This window comes from Daktulosphaira vitifoliae, unplaced genomic scaffold (genome assembly GCF_025091365.1).
Source record: "Daktulosphaira vitifoliae isolate Bord-2020 unplaced genomic scaffold, ASM2509136v1 Scaffold_1, whole genome shotgun sequence".
NCBI lineage: Eukaryota > Metazoa > Arthropoda > Insecta > Hemiptera > Phylloxeridae > Daktulosphaira > Daktulosphaira vitifoliae.
Genome location: NW_026099572.1, coordinates 41538446 through 41551309, shown reverse-complemented (window position 1 = coordinate 41551309; position 12864 = coordinate 41538446). Strand labels below are relative to the sequence as shown.

Below are 12864 nucleotides of genomic sequence, written 5' to 3'. Positions count from 1 at the left end.
GAAAAAAAAAAATTTGACCTCTGGACTTGTCTTCATGGTGAAAATGACTACCGTATGCAAAAATATGCTATTTTTGTGAAAAAATTCTTGATATTATATTTTACATTTTTTAACATTATGTTGCTATAACTTTTTAAAAAATGCATGAATCAACTTTATTCTTTAATGATAAATACTTTATATATACTTCTTTCATTCGACATACTTTTTTTTAAAATCGGACCATTTCCCTTTATACAGGGGGGGTGCAAACCTTTTAAAATGCGTATAGAAAGTAGAACTTTTTCAACTTAACTTTTGAAAATGTTCCGGAAAGACTGACACTTTTATATATATCTTAAATTAAAGCTTATGTAATATACTTTAATTTGAAAAAAAAAAATTTGACCTCTGGACTTGTCTTCGTGGTGAAAACGGACATCAAAGTTAAAGAAAAACGTACGATTTCCGTGAAAAAAATCTCGATTTTATATGTTATATTATTTAATTTATATTTTATATAACTTTTGGAAAAATGTATGGATCTATATTATTATTTTTTTATAATAAATATTGATATACCCCTTTCATCTGGCACGCTTTTTTTGTAAATCGGATCATACCCCTTTAACAAGGGGGGTCAAAACTTTAAACATGCGTATTGTTACTACGATATTTTCAATTTAATTTTTGAAAGTATTCCGGAAATACTGACACTTTTAAATATATCTTAAATTAAAGCTTATGTAATATACTTTAATGTGAAAAAAAAAAATTTGACCTCTGGATTTGTCTTCATGGTAAAAATGACTACCGTATGCAAAAATATGCTATTTTTGTGTTAAAATTCTGGGTTTTGTATTTTATTTTATTTTAAAATACCTGACAAGGGGAGTACAGATTTTCATAAATATTATATAAATTAAAATTGATATAGTATAGATAGTTAAACTTATTTAAATATGTTTGTTTCTTTTAAGTCGAGAAAAATAACTTTGAAATTTGAACTAGCTTAAATAGCCAATTTTTCAACCGCCGGAAGCAACGTACGGTTGCCGAGTTGGTAAAATTTATGTTTTACACGCTTGGGGTACGAGGTTCCAACCCGCATATGGCAATGAATTTTTTGCATTTTTTCTTAATTCTTTTTAAGTTAGTATAAATTTTAACTCGTTTGATTTTTATCACATTTAGATTCAATAACTTCAATAAAGATCAAGGATCCCATCACTTTAGTCGCCCCTTGCAAGAAGAAATTTCTTATTCGTATTAAAATTATTTTACTATATTTTAAGTTTTCGCTTCGATGCAAAGCCGAGAAGATATTTTTTTGTGACTATCATTTATTTTCTCTGCTCTAACTTGACCTACTTTTTTCAACAATACGTCAAATTACTACAATTCGTATCTAGTTGAAGATATTACTCTCAAAAATTGAAAAAAAAATTCTAATTTATCAATTAAACAGTTAGTTATTACATCGTCTCCATAAAGACAATTAAAATCATTAATTTCTAATGTTTTCAAAATATTTATTAACGAATGAAGTTTGATATGATAGGTTTCAACTACAAAATTAAATCATTTTACTTTGTAATTTAATAATTTTTTTACTCTATTTGTGTGTGCTACTACTAGACTATAATATTACAATTTTTTTTTGTAACATGTTGCTATATAAATCATTTCTAAAAAAAATGATTGTTTTTTCTCCTGAATTAACAATTGATTTTTACAAATATAATCAAATTTTATAATACACTCAATTGAGTAAATCTTTTTAACAACTTTGTTTTGATTGGTACATTTAGTTAAAGTAAATCATTAAAATTAATTAAGTTCTCAATATTTCAATTATAGAATCTTTTCAACAAACAACAAAAGTTCCTAGGAAATTATTACTATTACTTCTATTTAAGTTATCTATTACCATAAAAATGCAAAAAAATATTGAGCTTTTCTGATAAATTTACAATAAATAGTAATTATAAAACTTTCTGACTGCATATTGATCTTAACGATACAATTTTTTTAATTGTCATAAAATTTTCTATTTAATTATGTCAATGTCAAACTTACCAATTGAGCTAAAAGTTATGGTAAAATAAATTTTTTTTTTTTATTATAAACATTTACAACAATCAACTTTAAACGATTAACAAAATAGGTTAAATATGTCATTTTCCTTATTTTTAACTTATTAATAATCAAATTAATATTAAATATTATATCAAATCAGTATTAATTTAAAACAATTTTTTTTGTTCTTAATTATTTTTTTTTATATGTAAAAACTATTTTTTAATAATATTAAAACTTAGAAGTTATAGAAAAAGTCTAATTGCACATTTTAAAACATCGCGAAAAGTTGATTTAGAATAGTATATTTTTGTTTCTGATGGAAGTTCCTTGTAGTCCAGTGTATAAAACTTATAACTTTGTTAATTGTTATAACTTTATCAAAAATGACCAAATCAGTATATTTTTTTTTATTTAGATGCATGTCTTTATCTATCATTTGGTTTTTTTTATAAATCTAACCCTTTACCTGCCCACAAGAGGGATTCAAAATATTAACTTTTTTTTTTTTAGTTAAAGTAAATCATTAAAATTAATTCAGTTCTGGATATTTCAATAGTAGAATCTTTTTAAATATCAAAAATTACTTAGAAATGATTACTATGATTTCTATTTAAGTGTTCTATTACGATAAAAATGCAAAAAATAATGAGTTTTTCTGATAAATTTACAATAAATAATAATTATAAAACTTTCTGACTGCATATTAATCTTAAAAATAACATTGTTTTAATTCTCATAAAATTTTCTATTTAATGATTCATTCTAGTCAACGAAGGAGTAATTTTGCAGAATAGCAGAAAAAATTCCCAACAAACTTTTTTTTTTTTTGTTTTAATTAGGCAATTGGTGGATTATTCCAAAAGCAACATCAACTCTTATTTCTTTAATTATATCATGATTAGTAGTTCTTTGATTTTAAAATATAATATTTGAATATATACTAATTATAATTATTAAATTTAGTATGAAATTGATATTTAATATTGTAATTTAAACGGAGAAATTATAAAAATAATAAAGAAGTTATATTTTGCTTTACTTTTACGTGTATAAAAATTTAAAGGGCTTGATACAATAATTTTCAATAAAAACTGTTTGTTACTATAAAAAAATGCACTGGACTACAAGGAACTTTCATCAGAAGCAAAAATATACTTTTCTAAATCAAATTTTCGCGTTGTTTTCAAATCTGCAAGTAGACTATTTCTATCACTTCTAATTTTTTATATTATTACTAATTATATATATAAAATAATAATTAAAAGAAAAAAAAATTTGTTTTCAAATTATTACTGATTTGATTTTTAATATGTTAAAAATAATCAGTCCAAATTTTCAATTTTAACCTATTTTTTTGGTTCTTTAAAGTTGATGAAAAATTTTTGATAAAGATTTATGAAAGTTTATAGTAAAATAAATTGAATATATTACCATAACTTTTAGCTCAATTACAAGTTTAAAATTGACATCTAGGCCTGTCAACAAAGGAAAAATTGCGGAAAAAATTTTGTTTTTTTAAAAGTTGAATTAAAATATGTATAATGACATACTAATAGTCCTCAAGATTGGAATTGAGCTTTTTTTTTAAATCCTCGCAAAAGTTCAAAAATATGAGCTTTCTTAATTTTCTCAAAAAAAAATATTTAACTTACAAAAAAAAGTTTCGCACAAAAGTTGTTTAAAAGACAATTATAAATAAAAATATAATCTTATATTTTTTCATTTAAACAAATATTTTTCGAGTTACATTACATTTAATATGAGTAATAAAATTTATATTCCATTTTTTTCATTTTACGGTTACTTTTTATCATGTTATACTTACATTAGACACAATGTTATAAATGCATATGTGTGTATGTGTGAGTTTATTTATTTATTGTATCATTAAAGTGTAGTGTATATTGAGATACAACCGATAGAGTAGGTAATTGATTTGACGCTATATTATTTAAACCCAACTAAACGCTAAATTGTACATTCCGAAATAACAATCATATTATGTCAATTGCCACCGGAATATCTGGTAATATTTTTCTTTTTCTTTGCCTTAATCCCAACTACTTGGGGTCGGCCACCCTTATCCTAAGCTTCCACTTGACACGATCTCCCACATCTTCTACGCTCACATCAGCTGTCCTCAAATCGCATTCAATAGCATCCCTCCATCTCTTTTTTGGTCTTCCTCTATCTCTTCTTCCTTCAACATTCATTTCTATAACTGTTCTTACAGCTTTCGATTCTTCTTTCCTCATACCATGACTAAACAATCTAAGTCTATTTTCTGTCATCTTATCCACGATTGACGCAACACCTATACTTCCTCTTATATGCTCGTTCCTTATCCTATCTTCTCTAGTCACTCCACTCATCCAACTAAGCATTCTCATCTCTGCTACACTTATTCTCTGCTCTACTTTCTTATCAACCGCCCAACACTATGAACCATACATCATAGCTGGCCTCACAATTTCATACTAAATTTAAAAACTATAATTAGTATTTATTCATATATTATATTTTAAAATCAAAGAACTACTAATCAGGATATAATTAAAGAAATAAGAGTTCATGTTGCTTTTAAAATATTTCACCAATTTCTCTAAAGGAAACACTATCTACAGATTTGCATCGAAGCGTTTCTTATGATAGTGATTTTAATCACTGTCAGATATCATCTATACATGTCCCATCTATGCCTCGTCCACACTGTGCCTCGACCCCACTGTGCTACCGTTTTTTTTAGTTTAATTTTAGGCAATGTGTTGACTTAAAGTAGTAAACAGTAAATATATTTTTTAGAAAATTTTTTTAAAACATTAAATTTATTTGTTGTTTTGCTAAACTTTTTTAAAAAAATTTCGTGATAGTCACTTGCGAGTTTTGGTTGGGCTGGATTGGGTTAGGCTTATCATACAAAAATAAGTTTTAATTTTTTCGTTGATAAAACTTATAAACACAATCGATAACTATAGCCGGTATTCTTAAATAGAAACATTCTTTTTTCTTTCGTTTTTTTATTTGTAATTTAAATACTTTATTTTTTATGTATGCCGTTGTTAAAAAAACATGTAGAAGATTCTGTAATAGGTACGTCAAAGCGCAGAAAACTTAGATATTGTTGAGTTTATATATATTAATATATATTTATGTAATATTACTTTAATAGGTACGATAATATAAGATTATCTACTTGTAAAATAATGGCTAAAAGCAAATACGAATATGTAAGAGAATTTGAGTCTGAAGATAAATGTATACCAAATTGTTGGATTGTTGTTCGTCTAGATGGTCGTTCTTTTCACAGGTGTAATTTAATTTAATAAAAGATGAAAAATAATAACTATCGTTTCAAGTTATGAATTTTTTTTTTGTTCATAACTACTTAAAGTTCGTTATTCACTCATTTACTATGATACATGGTCTATTTCATATTGTCTAACCATTAGTCAACTCAAACTATTTTTTTTTGTCTTCCTCTTCTCCTTTTCATACTATATATTTATAAAAATAATAACTATTTTAACAGTTTTGGAATATCTCTTAAAATACTGTATAACCATACTCTCTGACATTTAGTGTATTATTGATATCATAATGTCATTATGTGTGTTATTCATACACCTTAATAATTTTCAATATTCAATTTTTTGTTAATAATTTTAAGTATAGTTTCTTAGAATATTTTTTATACTCTAGATTCTGTATCAATTATATTAAGTGTTGATATATAGTATATTCAATTATAAAAATGAGATTGTACAATTCTATTTAAAGTGAATTAGTTCAAGTTAAAGTTCTTCAAATAAAAATGACTAATTAAAGTTCTTGTTCATTACAGTGAACAAATGCACTTCTGAAAACTATTCGAATAATGCATTTTTCATTTATTTTAAATTAACATTCATAATTCATACTATAAAATTGAATGTTCTCATAAATTCATTTATTTTCAAATAAATAAATGTATAGATATTTATTTTATCATTCAGTATCATTTTGGAAGTGATAATTGGTCATTTATAATAATTTTATAATTAATTGTACATTTAAATTATATAATTTGTAATAATCTAAAAAATGTAATAAAAATAAATTTTTATTCAATGAAAAGCAGACTTAATATTTCATATTTAATTATTTAAAATACTAAAGAAAACTGATTTTACAAGCCTCTCTTTTGTCATAATAAGATACAATACAGTTTCTTTCTTTACTGTTACATAAAAAATGTGATATCTCAAACCATTCGAGCATCAAAATAAAAGATAAAATTCTCTAATTATTTTATTTATAATGTTTAACCCTTAGTTACTAACATTATAGTTTATGTCTAATGTCGAAAACTACAAATGTACAGTAAAAATTCTTTTAATTGTGTCTATTGTTCTGGTCTTAATAGCCACAGTTAATACAGGTTTTACATAAAGTTTTTATATTTACAATTAATGTATATTTATAATATATACATATAGGAAACATGTCAATTATTATAAACAATGAGAACAATAGAAATCCGTTTCCTTACTTACTGAACATTCTATATATAAAAATTTAATGAAAATATCTATATGATTATATATATATATATATATATCTTCTTCTTCTTCCTCGCCTTAATCCCAACTACTTGGGGTCGACCAAAGTATATTATATATATATATATATATATATATATACATATAGGGTATTTTACCAGGTTTTGATATCTTTAATAACTTTTAATCCAGTGAATATATTGTGTTATTCTTTTTTTTATATATATATATATATAAAAATGTTGATGGATGATAACTTTAGGATGAGTATTTATTGAGTTACAAGCAATTTAATACATATACAGTGTTGGTCAAAATTATAAGACACCCCCAAATTTTATACTGCACACGTTTAGATTTTGGGCTTGACCCCAATCGTAAATGTTTAAATCATCAAGTAAATGCATGAAACTTTTTTCTTTATATAATGTGTTCATAAACTTAAAATGAAACCGCTTATTTACTATCAAATAAGTTTATTTTTTCAATATGCTAGGCAAAAATCACATGAAAACGTATATTGCATGTTATTTTAACTAATTTATTTAGAAACGTAATATATTTAACAGTTTATAAGTTCAATTATTTAGTATTTAGTTGCTCCTCCTTTAGTTTCATAGCAAGCTTTAACGCTTCTTACCATAAATTCTGAAAATTTTCCACAGTAAATTTCACTTAAATTTTTTCAAGCAAGCTATTTTTTTTTTAATCATCGAGATTGTGCACGTGTTTATCTTTGATAATTTTCTCAATTTGAACCCAAGTATTTTCTATTATGATGAGGTCTGAGAAACGGGCAAACCATTTCAAAAGAGAAATTTGGTTATCACTCATTCATTTAGAAATTTTCTTGAATGTGTGACATTCAAACTTTTTTTAGGAGGAAGCATATAATTCTCCATAATATGAATGAATTTGTCACTATTGACTGTACCTCATACAAAATGCAATTTCCCTGTTCCTTTTTCTGACAAGCAGCCCCAAAACATTATAGAACCAACGTCTCTGCAATATTTATTTTTATGTCTGATGTTCTAAACGTTTCATTAATTTCATCAACAATACAATATTTAGTCTTGTTAACTTTGCTTTTACTATATTTATAACTGTTTTGATGTATCAATTAAAAGTGAGGGTGATAACATACATCCTTATCGAGCTCCTATTTTTATTTGAGCGTTTCCAGTAATTTCTCTTTTTTTTAATGCAAGCTGCCTGATTTTTGTACAGACTATGGGTAATGTTATGTCATATTGTATATTCATTAACTATTTCTCGTAGTGTAAAAAAAAATTATTCCCATTGACTTTATCAAAGGCCTTTTCTAAATCTATAAGGGCCAAATATTTTACATTATTTCTATTAATCTGCTTTGTAATTAAGACTCGTTGTCATAAAATTATTTCTCGTGTACCTATTTGTCTTTTGAATCTGTATTGATAATTTTTAAGTACTGTTCCACTTTTCCTTCTATTTTTCGATTTGTTAATTTTGTTAAAATTTTTGAGATATGTGTCAGTAGACTCTGTGTGTTAAAACTGTTCATAGGAATTTTCTCTTCTTCCGTATAGTTACAGTTATGCTTTTACAGTAATCCTCCAGTACATCTCCTTTCTCATATATATCTCAAGTTAGTTGTTATAAAGCGTCCTTTATCTTCGTGCTAACACATTGTAATAATTTTGCTCTTATACTGTTAGCCCCAGGCGCTTTATTTTATTTCAAGTCATGTAGCGCTAGCTCAAATTCTGCTCTTAAATTGAGTAGCTTCGTTTCGTCAAGATTTTTAGCTTTCCATCATAAAGTTCTTCAAGATACTCTAGTACTCTCTTTATGGTTTTACTATGTTTTCATCATTAGTTAATAGTTAGCCATTTTTATCTCTGATATTAGTGCAATATTGTTTTTTTTTTTGACATTTTGAATTGTTGTATCTTGCGATATGTATGATCTATTTTATTATTGTCTCATCAATTTTGCCACATTGCTGTTCTAGCCACTCTCCTTTGGATTAACCTGATTTCTTAATTGGTAATACTTTTATTGTCCTTCTCTCGTGTTATTGTTTTTTTATTTTCATCTTCTGTTTATAAGTTTTACTATTTTCTTATCAATTCATGCCTTTCTAAGTTCTTTCTTTTATTTTTTTGTTAACACAACATCAACCACATTCTCTATTGCTAATTTTTTGTTTTACCATTTTTTGTTCAAATAATCATCTATGTTTCCTTTTTGATATTCGCGATCCATATGTTGTCTATATTGTTCTACAACCTCTGCTCTCTTAAGTAATCTAACATTATATTTGTCTTGCTGTACTTTTGGTCTTTATAGTTTTTTGTATCGGAGTTCGCATTTTATCATTACTAAGTTATGATCGCTGTCACAATCAGCACTTGCGTATGCTTTACAGAGTTTAACTTGGTTTTTAAAACTATTTTTCATTAATATGTAATCTATTTGAAAATGGGCAATATCGCCTGGCATTTTTATGTATATATTCTTCTTATGGGGTTTTGAAATTTGATGTTCGTTATAACTATAACCCTAGGTAATTGTAATTTCGGATATAAAATTGCAATTTGTCATTTAGAATATTTTTTCAAGTATCTTTTTTACTATAACGACCTATTTCTTATAGGATTCTTTTGTAATATTGCAGTATACTTAAAAAAATTAAATTTGTTATTGGTTAAATGTTGTTAGAGGTTCCAAAATATTTTCAAAAATTATTCCATACGGAATAGTCTCTTTAAACCCTTTCTGCATTTATGTTTTACATTGGATTTTCATCAAGAACAAATTAAAAGGCAGCTTATAGTTTCTTTTATACTCATTTATATTATAAAAATTTTATTAAGATCAGCGTTTTAAAAAAAATGTATAATAGTTTTAAAATAGAGGAAAATATTTGAGGATTGTTTTCTTCAAATTTCGGCATTTATAGCTTCAACTAGATTTAATTTGGGTTCTATTGACGTATAGATCATTAAAGTCGATCCAGTGAGAGCTATGAATTTTTATTGATGGACAGAAAAAGAAAAACATAATGGTAAAAAACAATACCTTCTCAGATTCGTATTGAAGTTAACATTATTTTATAATAAGAATGTGTGAGTTTGTAGTTAATATAGTTTAATATTAGGTACTGTAAAAGTTATAGTAAAACAAAACTATTATTTTTGGGTTTTCTATAGAATTTAATATTTTTATTTTTATTTGAAATTAAATATAGAAATAAAGACTGTATTGAAACATCTCAATTCACAATGGAAGGAGTTTGAAACCTCCTATTATCTACGCTCCTGTATATTAGTTAATAGTTTTTTAGTTTTAATTTATAATATATATTATATAATATTGTAAATATTAATAACATTTTGAATAAGTATTAGAATTTTAAACATAGTAATTTTTAATTTACACTCATATTTTTTTAAATACTAACAATTTCATTTTTCTTATAGGTTTACTATGGTTCATAAATTTGATAAACCAAATGATAAAAATGCACTTAACTTAATGAATAGATCTGCCGTAGCAGTTATGGATGAGTTAAGAGACGTTCAAATAGCGTATGGACAAAGTGATGAGTATAGTTTTGTGTTACGTAAAGATACTAACATTTATAACAGACGCCAATCGAAAATAATGTCTGCCATCAACAGCATATTTTCTGCTTCTTATGTTTATTATTGGAGTACCTATTTTAAAGAAAAAAAACTTATATATCCACCTTCATTTGATGCCCGTACTGTTCTTTATCCAACTGATCAAAATTTAAGGGATTATTTAAGTTGGCGACAAGCAGATACACATATCAATAATTTATATAATACAGCATTTTGGGGACTTGTTTTAAAAAAAGGACTAAATAATAATGAAGTAAAAATAAAAATAAGTTCCCTTCGTATGTTAAAGATAAAAAAAAACATTTTTGTGTTTTAGGCTGAAAAAGTTTTAAGTGGGACAGTATCGTCTCAAAAGAATGAAATATTGTATTCGGAGTGTGGGACAAATTACAATAACGAATTACCAATTTATAGAAAAGGGTCAGTTTTAATAAGAAAACTTGTACAAATTCCTCCATCAAAAACGAAAAAACATGTTGTATACATACTACATGAGGATATAATTGGAGATAACTTTTGGAACAAGAATACTGAAATTTTAAGTCTAGATAAGTTAAGATTGTATGAAAACATTAAACCAAATGATATTTTTGTTTATATGAGGTGACAATAAAAATAAAACATATTCCTCATAAATTGTGATTTATTTCTAATGTATATATAAATATTTTCTTTTAATTATGAGATATCTATTTGGTAGAAAAATAGCAGTAGTTATTATTAATCTGGTATTAAATAGTGGCCACTTATATAATTGATTTCACATTATTTTTAATGAGCTTCTCCAACTTTTCCAGCAATACGTTTAAAGTCTCCCATATTAGTTGTAGAAATAGGTAATCCAATTATACTCAAATTATCTATTCTTGTAATTTCTTCATCGGTCTGGTTGTTAATCACAAAAATTTGTAAATTATGAACACTTTGAAATTTCACATACATAAGATTGACCACTTTACCATCAAGTTCATCTGGTTTTAGTTCAATTTCCTGAGTAGGTAAATTACTTGAAGCAGCATCAAAGTCTAAAGTATTAGGTTGATTAATAAATATTTTTAACAGCTTGGGTCCATTATCTTTAGGGGCTTTCACCTAAAAACATAGTTAAAATTTTAAGAAATAGAATGAAGTTTATCATAACAATCTTAAATTTACAATAGGTCTTAGAAAAACTAATAATTCTGAATAAAAACATTATTTTCAACATAACATTAATATGTATTTATAAGATAAAAAAATATACATTTATTATTTTCTTACTTGTTAAGTAATTATTTGTAATTACTAAAATAAACAAATTATCTGACATAAGAAAATTTTTCATAATACACTATTAGCGGATAACTATAATTATCTTTATACAAATGTTCAATATATAAAAAATGTCCATTTTTTTTATTATTCCAAACAATTGATTCATTTTTTTACTTTTTAAACACGCTATATAATTTAGATAAGTTTTCAAAAAATATTATTTTAATCATGGTATAAATTGACTTATGAAAACTTAATTAATACTTGAAAAGGATGTGCTGTGTAGCAATTCATAAATTTACAAGTATCAAAGTAAAACAACTTTAAACGTCTTAATTGAATAACTAACAGATTCTGTGTTAAAATAATTATTATGAGCAATAAGATCATTCGAGACTTTTCTGATTTCAAAAATATGTTAAGATTTTTCAGTAATATAATATTTTGTAGAAAAAAAATGTAATCCAAAATATTGTATGTTTTATTACCCAAGCTTCAATTAATAATACCAATTATTGTTAAAAATATATTCTACAGTACTTAAAAATTTAGTTTTTTTTTATATATATTTTTTATTTGTCACCATGTTACTAATATTACTTATAACCAAGCATTATTACTAATAATAAAAATTATTGTTTTTAGGAATAGTTATTTGATTATACATCTTTATTATCATAAAATTATTATACCTTTATAGAATGTACTTTAACAGCTTGTGTGAATGCTAGTGATACAATGAGTTGTGAATCACAATCTGATTCCATGTACCCACGACCTTCAAGTAATGCTGCTAATGGGTGATCGTCAGCATCATTTAAAGCTTCACACTGATTTTTCATGATGAAAGAACTTAAATCAATTTGCCCTGGTACTCCACTATCTTCACCAGCAGCTGCACATGAAGCATCATAATATTGTTTAATTTTTGCTTCTAATGCTTGAACATCAGCACCTTGAATTTTAGCTACACGTATTTTATTACGATAGAATATGAAAGTTGGCATAGCTGAAACACCTTGTGAAGCTGCAGTTTCTTGACACTTGTCTACATCTACTTTTAAAAAAACGGCACGGTCATATTTGCGAGCTAATTCATCAAAAATTGGAGCAATGCGTTTGCATGGCCCACACCAAGTTGCAGAGAAGTCGACCACTATTAATTTTACACCGTTTGAATTAAGTTCTTCTTGAAATTGCGATTCGTTTAAAACTTCTTTAACCGACATTATTTAGTTATTTATTCTCAAATAAAAATAAAAAAAGAATTATATTTTTAATGTATAAATAAAATCATGTAACGTAAGTTAAAGGAATTTAAAAATTGATGACTAAATCAATGATACATCTAAGATACGAGTAAAAGATAATAAATTTGC

The 12864-nt window shown here is 25.2% G+C and overlaps 2 protein-coding genes across 3 annotated transcripts; one reads left to right on the top strand and one right to left on the bottom strand.

Moving 5' to 3' along the window:
* Positions 1 to 4992: 4992 nt before the first annotated feature.
* LOC126907149 (probable tRNA(His) guanylyltransferase) lies at positions 4993 to 10989 on the top strand. Of its 2 annotated transcripts, XM_050688251.1 has the most exons (4): positions 4996 to 5151; positions 5231 to 5368; positions 10067 to 10484; positions 10548 to 10989. In XM_050688251.1, the coding sequence occupies exons 1-4, from the start codon at positions 5108 to 5110 to the stop codon at positions 10836 to 10838; spliced, it is 891 nt and encodes a 296-aa protein (XP_050544208.1). In that variant the 5' UTR covers positions 4996 to 5107; the 3' UTR covers positions 10839 to 10989. The 2 variants fall into 2 exon arrangements, with proteins under 2 accessions (XP_050544215.1, XP_050544208.1); XM_050688258.1 differs by lacking the exon at positions 5231 to 5368 and having other exon boundaries at positions 4993 to 5151.
* LOC126907160 (thioredoxin-like protein 1) lies at positions 10857 to 12845 on the bottom strand. Its single transcript, XM_050688266.1, has 2 exons — positions 12178 to 12845; positions 10857 to 11323 (listed from the first exon to the last, which is right to left on the bottom strand). The coding sequence occupies exons 1-2, from the start codon at positions 12712 to 12714 to the stop codon at positions 11003 to 11005; spliced, it is 858 nt and encodes a 285-aa protein (XP_050544223.1). The 5' UTR covers positions 12715 to 12845; the 3' UTR covers positions 10857 to 11002.
* Between the last annotated feature and the right edge of the window lie 19 nt (positions 12846 to 12864).